Consider the following 10,755-nt stretch of genomic DNA (forward strand, 5'->3'; position numbering starts at 1 on the left):
CCCCCATTTTGACAATGACATACGTCCCAACTGGCGTACTGCATCTTGCAGAACACATGGCAGATCTGACTGCTCTGCCCACCAAGGTGGTTGTCTTCAGGCATGAGCAACAATAAAGAAATATCTAATTGAAGTGGTACGTTTCACACATGCAGTTCCTTACCTGACCCACAAAGAGGGAGGCTACTGCTAACAGTGCTGTGGGCACAGCATAATTATGAGAGACTAAGCTGTGTTCTCTGCTGAATCTGGTGACACTGCACTTAATGATTTGGTCATTTAAAGCAGCAGTTAACCGTTCATCTGCTGGGCTAACATGCATGTTTGCACTAACATACTGACTCCTGATACAGAAGCAGCAAGAGAGAGGGGGGAGGGAAGAGAGAGAGGACATTTGACAGTAATTTTTCTTTTAAAAAGCACATGCACACTTATTTTTGACCTTGTAACAAATAAGAACACGGATAAAAGCAAGTGTTATCAATCAATATGTATAATATGATTGAAATAACCAGAGAATTGATGAAGTCCTGTGTACAGCGCCCAACACTTAATATTTAAAATAGGGAAACAATAACTAAACATGATTTAGGGTTTAGAAATAAACTGTTAGACAATGGAGCTTTGTAAATAGGTAGAATGCTTATGTCAGAGAAGGTAATGGATTGTGGTCTAGTCAATAAACCTTGAAGAACCGCTTGGAACTACCAAGGTTAGGGAAGAAGTAAGTAAAAGGTAATTCCTACACAGGGAAATGGCAACCACCGACTCATTGACAACCTACTCAAATGATACAATCTACTCAAAAGACAACAATGAAGGAAGAAGATAGAGTCTGCGTGCTAATTTACATGAGAGGCAAAGAAGAAAGAACCATTCGTTTAGGGAAATAATAATGAATATATATCACTTAAATATACAAATGTGGGAATTGTTGAGACAAAGGTGTGCTGTCTGGAGACAGGCACCCATTCATGCGCATCAATGAGATTAATTTGAAAATACCTCAACTCTGTGCATTATTGGCTTGCACACCAGGTAAACGAACCCCGTTTGAGGGACAACACAAGCAAAGTCAATTCCTTTTAAAATTTCTGACTTTTTTTTCATCTTACAGACTCAGAGAAGGCAATCCTGAGCATTGTTTTAGAGAACAGTAATTTAAAAGATGCTGTTTTGAAAAACAGATTGATGATCTTCAGCAATACAAATAGCATGCAGTAAAAATAACGTGTGGCGATAGGGAAAGCACAGCAAGCAAACGTGTCGCAGCTTTACTTGTATGTAAAAGAAAAAAGGACACATTAGAAAGGGAAAAAGACAACATAAAAAGCTCACTGCTAAATACGGGGGCTTGGGCATGAAAAATTATCCAGCCAAAGCTACGCGCCTGCATTCAGTTAATTTTTCTCCGTACAGGAGCGCCCCAAACCACCGCCGACCAAGTTCATGAATCCTGCCCAGCAGCCGGGGACCTCACCAGCAGGCGGCAGTGGACACCCGCGCCCGTTGGGCCGGGAGGCCGCCCGCGCTCCGCTCTCTCCCAGGAGAGCAAAAAACAGCCGTTCCGGAGGAAAAACACCTCCCCCTCTCTCACACGTAAAGCGAACTCTGCTTGCTGTTTAAAACAGCTTGCTCCCCGAGTGGCGATGCTTTTCCCAAAACACAGCGGTATTTTGGACAGCAGCTCTCCTCGGGAGGTTCTCCAGGAGCGCTACTTCCTTCCACGAGCCTACGAACCGAGGGTCGCCTTCTGCCCCCCACAGCGCACCGGCCCGAGGGGCCCCCGCTGCTGAGGAGTCGCGAAGGGAGCGGAGCGCCCGACCGCCGGCCGGCTACTCGCCACGCGATGGGCGGGAAGGGACGCGGACAAAGGCTACGCCGGGCCGGGCTGCCCTTCCCTCTCTCCCTCCCGGCCGTGGCAGGGCCGGGCTGCCCTCGGGGCCTCCTCCTGGCGCCAGGCCTGTACCAGAAGCGCCCGGTACAGCTTCAGCCCCGCGCCGAAGGCGGCCGGTTTCACACACACCCCGCACCGCCCCCTCCCGCGGCAGCACCCGCGGCTCCCCCCCCCCCCCCCAGCTCATCCTGGTGCGGAGGAGGCGGCCAGACACCCAGACGGGGGGAAGCCGACGAAATGGCTTCCCCCAGGGCAGGCCCCCCTCCTCCCGCCAGACTGGGGCCCCTTCCCCTCCGCAGCCCTTACCTGGAGGAGGCCGCCCATTTTGGCGCGCAGGGCGCGGAACTCCTCCGGCGCCGCCTCGGGGTAGAGCTGCCCGCGCAGCAGCTCCTCCGTGATGTCCGCGTTGCCGTAGTAGGCGACCTGGGCGATGCCGCTGAGGAGCGCGCTCAGCGGCTTGGAGCCCTCGGGCGGCGGCGGCTGCTCGGGCGCCGCCATCGCGGAGAGGGCAGGGCCGCCGGCAGCCCCGCCCCGCTCGCGGCTACGGGTACGGCGGCCGCGCGGACACAGCCCACGCGCGTACAACCCAGTTTTCTCACGGGGGTGAGACGGACTGCGCTCTTAGCAAGCTAATCGCTACTATCACCCACCCAACACATAAGCGGAAGAAGCCGTGGCTCTACCAGCCAGGCGAATTTTATGTTACACAGACATCCGAGGGGGTACCCCCCACCACGAGTGTGCATTTAACTTCTCCTCCCCCGGGGGCACGGCCAGGCGTAACGACAGGCATCCCCGCTGAGCAGCACTCCTCCCGGCCCTGCAATGTTTCAAAGGTATCTGCGATTAAAAAAGGAAAATAAAAAAGGGGGGGGGGGGGGGAGAACCCAAACACACACAAAACTCCCCACCAACCAAACCCGAACGGCAATGACCTCACCGGGTACAATAAATTTCTGCTTTCCAAACTGTTTCTTCAAGAAAAAGTACTCCATATTTCAAGGAAACACTCCAATATTTCAAAAACTGCCCCAGGCTTTGCTCTCCATCCCTTCGCTGCAAGATGCAGGGCAGACCACAAAACACAGGAACAGTTAAGAAAAAGGTAGTAATAAAAATCAAGTGTTTTCTCTGTCCACTATTCTACACAAGTTTAAATAAAAAAAAATATTAAAATGCTTCGTATATACAAGCATGCGCAGCCACAAAAGAGACCATGTGCTGTCACAAGAGATATCCACAAAAAATCTTCTTCTGCTAATAACACAACGGTATCATTTACCACTCAATTTCAATTATTTAAGCCCTTCATAGTTGCACTCTTTTTTATGACATACAAGAAATACCACGTTGCTCGATAAAATAAAAAAAACTAAGTTTATGATCAACATGATCTGTTCTGCCTAGTTTTTTTATTCTGCATCTTTTTGTAAGTGGAGAACAGGCAAAGAACACTTGCAAGCTGTCCTTGCCTGAGGGGGATCACAGCGCACACCTCTTGAAGCTAGAGATACAGGTAGAATTGACAGTACGTGCATCTGAAGGCTTCTTCCACTCTCTCCATCCAGTTGGACATTTAAAATGTCCTTTTTCTCCCACGGTATTTAGATTACATGGCATCTTTAGAAGCTTTAAAGAACCTGGACATACAAGAGCTCCCTTCAATCACTAGAAATGAATATACAGTATAAGAAATGTAACTCCATTTGGGTACAGACTCCTCACTGCACAGCTGACCCTTCCAAGACTCAAAACTCTTCTCTGAGGAATACAGTTCACCACTGCTCCCATTTAAAAAGAAAAGGGAGCAGAGTAGTAACTCTTCATGGCTTATCTGTATCACCACAGATTATGAAGTAAAAATTCCATCACTCAAGTTTAAATTTCTGAGGGTACTGTTCCTTGATGACATGCTTTCTTCTGCTGCAAGCTGATTAAGTCCTAATGAGCAATGCTGGTCTACTGACTTAGGTTGAAGTACAAAGACAAACTTGTTCTTATAATTGCTTTTTCCTCTCAGATCTCAGTCTACTCGCTGCCTTGCACGAAGATGACAAAAAAAGCCAGTGAAGAGTGCATATTTTGACTTCAAAAAAGGTATAAAATTATTCAGAATGCATTTGGCAGCAACCAGTAACCTGTGTCTTTAAGAATATTATTTATTTGTTTTTGTAAACAACCTTATTTTTAAACAAATTAAAAATATACTGAAAAGTCTCTCTCTATATATATACACAGTACATGTTCAAACTTCACTTCATTGTGATGCCATGGTTTAAGCAGAAAAACAAGATTTCTTGATCCAAAACTCAGTTGCAATACAACCATCTTCGGCAGTAAAGCACACCACACTGCCAAGACCTGGTCTTTCCAGGAATACTTCATTTGTTATTTATCACCTGAACCGTTTTTCGGCCGTAGTGGTAATAGCTGTACGCAGATGTCACCGTTGTGAATGCTGTGATGCACCTTTGGGGAAAATAGTTCCTGTAAGTCATTTGAGTCTAAGTACAATAATAAAAAGTATTATTTGTAAGAGTCTTCCCTATTTTTCATGACACAGTCAAGGACTATGTCCTACAGAAATGCAGTTTACAGTTTATATGCTGAAATTCAGCACCAAGTGGAGGATTAGATAAACAAAGGAACTGCCATCCAGTGCCAAGTAGCATGTTTCAGCGTAATTGCATACTAGGCCAAATTTTTACCATATTAGCACTTAGTTTAGAGAAGGGAAGACAAAAGATCTGTTTCAGTATTTGTACCCTATATCATTTTTACCAGCTTGAGAACTGACTGATGGGAGAAAGTATGCCTTGGTAGTATGACTGGGGAGAACTCAAATCATACAAGACTTGAACTTATCTTTTTACCAAGTTCCAAAGCTAAAGCCCAAGTTTCAGCTTCAGCCCCTTTTGTTCCCTTCCCGGAAGCTGGGTAACCACCATATATATATTTCTAAATTAGCAGTGTTCCTCTGCATCAAAGGCTGACACCATTCAGATGCGAGTCACCGCTACAGCTCTGCCCCTCCCTGGACACACTGCCAGACTCATCCAGGTCATTTTTGAGTGTTTAGAGAGGACCCTGGTAAGTTACACCCAGCATTTTTCACAACAGAGTAACTCTCAGAGTCCCAGATAAGCAGCAAGGTAAGCATCTCTAACAGATGTAATTCTAGATTTGTTTTTCATCCTGTTGTGGATGGGTCTATTACATCATCTGGGCACAGGTTTTTGGTTCCACACAATTAGATTAATCTCAATTACCAGTTTCTTTAGGAGTACATTAAATTATCTGAAAAAAAGTGAAGAGGTGAGTTACCATAATGTTTGCAGATATATGCTGTCCACATAATTGAAAACAGGAGCTGCTAAAGAAGCTGCCACCAAAATTAGCTGAACTGCTGTATTCATCTGATAAAAGCAAAACAGGAAATGTGACCAAAATGAAGGCGTGTACTATGCAAGGAATACCAGTATACACTTTTATTACTGGTTTAAATCTTAGTCTGTACACAGAAAATTTATTTAGAAACCTCTTCTAATGAAGCATCTTACACACTCAGAATTAGCATGTGCTCTGACAGTATAGTTGAAAATCTTTCAGAGTTTAAGTTGCCTCCAAATTAGCTGGCACTATTTTCAAACTGCACTCAGCAGTAGTAGTAAACAGCCCCCTCCCTCCAGACTACAACACACCACCCCAAGTACCGAGGGGTTATCTTTTGTAACGAGTTACTACTCTTACCTTGCTAATGAATGTTGGTTTTAATTGGGCAGTAGCATAACAGGGGTTAAAATATCTACTGAGTGTTCTCTGTGAGGGAGAGAAAAGAGGGGGGGAAAAAAGGCAATTCAGTATATTCAATTTGATATACCTCTTCATGTGATACAGAAAAGTCAATTGTAGCACTAAAGAATGATACTGCTACCACTTTTACACATCATACGCAAGAAAAAAGTTATCAGTACTCTGACTCAATTTTATGAAACACTGTTCTGCTTACCTATCTATCTGGCAAAAGAACAAGCACAGCCTTACATCTTAGGCTATCCACCCAAGTTTTGAGCAATCCTCAAGTCTCAAGATTAAAATCTCCTGGTTACAACTTTGTTAAAAGGCTTATTCATTTTTTTTATACTTGTAAAAATACAGAAGATTTAATAAAAATAAAATGGTTACACGTTCATACAATTTTGTTTAATGCTATACACTTACCGGTGGAGAAAGAGTTTTGTATCGCACATAAAAGACAGCAGCAATGAGCGCTACATCCCTCAGAATAATCATGGAAGTAAGTGAAACTGAAAAACCAAGCCAACAGGATCTAGTGAAAAATCACGCCCATCATTAAAAACCAAACCAAACCGAATGAACACAAAATATAAAGCAAGAAGAAATAACCACTCTCAAATACTTCTGAACCAGGTTTTATGCATGACTGAAGATTTCTAACACAACTTCTGAAAGGGTTTAATCTGAAGTCTTAAAACAACCCAGTCTATGAGAAAATCTTTGATATAGCTACTATTATTGCTTTAAAGAAGCTACATTTGAAAATGGCAGTATATGACAGTTGTTTTTGTACATGGCAGCACGTGCTTTCTGTGAGGTCTATTGGGGGGCTGGTTTTTTAAGTATTTAATAGCAGCACGTAGCAAAGTGCAACTGACAAAGCAAGAGTTCCAAGAGATACACAAGTTTTCCTTCCAGAAACAGAGAAATATTACTATACAGAAAATTAGCTGCTTTACCTTATATAGTATGTGGAATTGACATTTTCTCACCTGGGATAAGATTTGCACAAGTTAGGCTTACATAGAGCACACTGATGAGAATTTTATCAGCCAGAGGATCAAGAGCACTTCCCAAAACTGATTTCTGATTAGCCCAGTTTCGTGCAATAAATCCATCCAGCTAGGAAAAACAAAGTTCAATGTTTCTCTGTTAGAAAACTTACAATAAAAATAGTCTATATATGCTACTGTTACAGAGATATTTCATGAATGACATCATATAATACAGCTAGTTTAACTAAGATGAAATATGATACATGTTCGCTGATATTTTTATCATGTTTTTTTTCACACTGCATTCCAGGTTCTGGAAGCCTCTGAACATACTCAATTCTCATTATTTGGGGGGGGAAAAAAAAAAGAAAAAAAAAAGAAAAAAAAGAAAGAGAGAGAAGAGGTATCTGATGTTCTAAAATTCACGCTGCTATTGTCATGATGGATGCAGCAGGTACACCTGCACACGTCAACAGACCACTAGATGCATAAGCACTGACTGGACAATGCCTACCCGGGGCTGGTCAGGGAACCCTGATATCCCCCATTGCTCCACCAGCACCAAGTCCCCTTCAGGCACCTGCGAGCTCCCTTCACAATGTCGCAAAGGATGCGTTTAGTGTTACTAGAAAACGACGACTATCAAAATGGATCTGTTTTATTAATTTCCATTCTATATTGGGAGTCTAAATTTCAATGCACTTCAATGGGATCACCCTAACCCACACTCTCCCCAAAGTATTTCCAAACTGACGTAGACATACCAAATCCGTTACGCCAGCCAAAACAAAGACACCTAGTGCAACACGGAAGTTTTCTTCAACGATCAAATACCCTAAAACTGGCGCCAAACCCATTCTTGCCATCGAGAGTATATTTGGGATCGTCCAGGGGTTTTCATACTGTAAAGCAAGAAAGCAAAGACTTCAGGCCGGGGAGGTAAACCCTACCTTAGCGCCCAACAAAACTAAGCAAGACAAGCAGGCGCTTGAAGCTGAACCGGCCAGAAAGCCTTGCAAGTTCCTGGAAGCGACCTGTCCTTTGCGCAGGACACAGGGACGCGGCTTCGAATTACTACTAAACAGTAACTCAGCCCTCAAAAGGAGATTACGCCGCCCGCCACCGAGGGACCCCAAAAGCCCTCGTTCGGCTGCAAATTCGGGCGCGACACCCGTGGCCCGCAGGCAGCGGGACCTTCGCCGCCCCCGCCACGGGGTAACAAGTGCCCCCCCCCCCCCCGCGCCGGTCACATACCAGATCGGCGTAGCGCCCTGCCACACGCCGCTCCCGGGGGGACTCTGGCGGCCCGGCCCCGCCGCTCCCCGCCCGCCGCTGCGCGCTCCCGCCGCTGAGGAGGCGCCAGGCGGCGGCGGGCGCGCGCAGCAACCACTGGGGCTCGCGCAGGAGCCGCTGGTGCTGCCGCAGGGCGGGCGCCGCGCGCGGCCCCGCTAGAGCTTCCGCGGCCGCCGCCAGGCAGAAGACGCCGCTGTTGCCATGGCGGCGGCCGCCCGCCCCGCCGCCGCCGCGCCCCTCCGCCGTCGCCACCGGCCCGAGTCGGCCGGCCAGAGGCCTTGCGCCGCCGCCCGGCCGCCTCCGCCCCGCGCCGCGGAGGAGCCCCCAGAAACCTCTGCCCAGCCAAGCGGCGGCCAGCATGGTGTGGGGTGGCGCCTGCCCACGGCCCCTACACGCGCTACGGCCCTGCCTGCGGGAGCGAGCAGCCTCCCGCCGGCGCCATCCTCCGCCCCGACAGACCGGCGCGGGGGGGGCGCGGGGACACGCTATGAGCCGTGGGCTGTGCGTGTGCGGCGAGGGGTGGGGGGGACGCGCGACTTTTTGCGGCGCTTTACGGCACCCCCCTCGCCGCCGGGCCGCGCGCTTTACGGCAGGCTGCCACCACCGGCGGCAGAATTAAAAAATAAATCCCAGCTGTGAGGAGAAATAAGGGGAAACCCGCTTTTCCGCTGTTTTCCGGCCTACCCACCTGTCGGCCGAGCTTCTCCCCCGGGGGCCGCGGCGCGGACGTGGGCGCCTGTGGCGGCATGGCAGGGTGGCTCCGTGGGGCCGCGCGTTTTTGCTCTAGCTGTTCTCTTGTAAGCCCTTAGCGGAGGAAGATGAAGGTTAAGGTTTGCTTTAGCGTAAGAGACTCCTGAGAGGACTTAAGACGACTCTTGTTCTGGGTACTTGTTCTTCGCCCTCCCTCCCTCGCCCACGTTTACTTTAGCTCAAGGAGAAAGAATTTACTTTTCTGGGTGCAATCACTTGTTTGCGTCTGAGGCTTGTTCCTGCCCACCTTCCCTAACGCCGAGACGCTGGTATGTTTCAGGTTTCTGGCATCAGTTTACGATCCAGCTAAGGTTTGAGTCGCAGGTGTTCAATCAGCTTTAATTACACACAACAGATAATAACTAGCAAAACAAAGGGAGGCTCTTCAAACAAAAAATAAAACCAACCAAAAAACCCAAACCAACCAACCGAAAGACAAACAAACAAAAACCCCAAAGGAAAGCAAAAAACCCCAACCAGTCGAATGTAGGATATTTAACTCTACCTCTTCCACAGCTGTTTGAAAGAATCAAGAAAGAGTAGCTAAAGTGTGTATGATTTAATTTATTAATTCCTCCACTGCATCAATTTTTTATTATTATTTTTTAAATGTGGGGAAGGTAAGGGTAGAACTAGAAGAACATGACCTGGATGCCGGGGCAGGGTGCACCATTAGCAAGGGCACAGGTGACACAGAAGAGTGGCAGATACACCAGGGCTGGGGCAGGAGGGGGGGGGTCCTGCTGCCATCCAGAGGGACCTGAACAGGCAAAGAATTGGGTTGACAGGAACCTGGTAAAGTTCAGCACCACACCTGGACGTGGTGACATTGAGCAAGGGAGGGCAGAAATTCCAGTTCTGTCCTCTACCCGTTATGCCCTGGTTGTGTTCTGCAAGTCGGAGAAGATTTCTTCTAAGTAGAAAACAAACAAAAAAAACACCCAACCAAACCAAAACCACCCCAAACTCTGCAGTAAGCTGCTAGCAAAGGTTAAGAAATCAATATCTAACACCTGTTTCACATTAGCTGTGACAGAATAGGTTGCCTCCTCATGTAGGATTAACTCCCAGTTTGCAGGAAGGTGCATCTCCTCTGCTGCCCAAATGCTCTCATGGACAGATGACAACTACCATATGCACATGTAGACAGACAGTTCATACATTAAAAAAAAAGCCATTAACCACAGTTACCCGCATGAGCAAACACAACCTGGAAAGAGGAGACTGCATGCCACTTGAGTTCATGCGTAGAGCTAGAGCTGCTTAGTTTTCACGTAAGCATCCTTCAAATTAGATATTGAAGTAGATTCACACTAAGGTAGCATTGAGCAGTTTAACATGTTCTTTCAAATCTATAAAGCTTGTATTTTCATACAAAATTGCTGTGGAAGCATGCTGTAGATCAGATCCTTATGTCACTTAATAAAAAAGCAGAAACAATGAAGCTTATTTTCTTGTCTTACAATTTATGTATCATATTTTACCTTAGAAATAAAGAAGGGAAAACAGAAGTATCAGCAATGCATGCTTGAATTTTTTTTTTCCAAATACTTAGACTGAAAGCTTCTCATCTGCCATTTTATTGCACTAGACCATGATTCCAATTTTGTAAAAGTCAGGAACTATCCAGCACTTTACTCTCTTGCAGAACACATTCTTCTGCAGCAGGAACAGAGTTACCCAGAAAACAGATGTAACATGTTCGTGTTAACATATCTGGTTAACAGCCATTAACACCCACACCAGTGTTCACTGTTACTGTATAATGCTCTTGAACAAATCACAGATTTCTTATATATAAAGTTTAATGAAAGACATAAATAAAATCCACTTCCTGTTTTACAAATTAAATATTGTAATAAGGATATTTTCTTATATCAGACTTGTGTTTCAAATAAAATCTCAGCTACAAAGACCAATAAACACAGACCTGCAAAACAGAAAATCAAGTCAGTTTCAATAAGGTATCACTTCTTAACAGCTATAAAACTGTGTTGTCTCAACATGAAGGTTCCCAACTTT

General features: G+C 46.2%; 2 protein-coding genes across 2 annotated transcripts in view; both read right to left on the reverse strand.

Annotated features, from left to right (window-relative positions):
- COMMD1 (copper metabolism domain containing 1) overlaps positions 1-2,443 on the reverse strand; it is an 88,550-nt gene extending 86,107 nt beyond the window's left edge. Inside the window, exon 1 of the mRNA XM_049799776.1 lies at positions 2,204-2,443. Within this exon, the coding sequence (XP_049655733.1) occupies positions 2,204-2,395 (192 nt within the window). The 5' untranslated portion in view covers positions 2,396-2,443. The remainder of the gene's footprint in view (positions 1-2,203) is intronic.
- Positions 2,444-4,031: 1,588 nt separating this feature from the next.
- On the reverse strand, positions 4,032-8,444 carry CRLS1 (cardiolipin synthase 1). The gene is made up of 7 exons (XM_049800811.1): positions 7,945-8,444; positions 7,455-7,592; positions 6,688-6,817; positions 6,119-6,204; positions 5,648-5,716; positions 5,222-5,313; positions 4,032-4,366 (listed from the first exon to the last, which is right to left on the reverse strand). Exons 1-7 carry the CDS (start codon positions 8,341-8,343, stop codon positions 4,279-4,281), a joined length of 1,002 nt encoding a protein of 333 aa, XP_049656768.1. The 5' UTR covers positions 8,344-8,444; the 3' UTR covers positions 4,032-4,278.
- Positions 8,445-10,755: the final 2,311 nt, after the last annotated feature.

This window comes from Accipiter gentilis, chromosome 5 (assembly GCF_929443795.1).
Source record: "Accipiter gentilis chromosome 5, bAccGen1.1, whole genome shotgun sequence".
NCBI lineage: Eukaryota > Metazoa > Chordata > Aves > Accipitriformes > Accipitridae > Astur > Astur gentilis.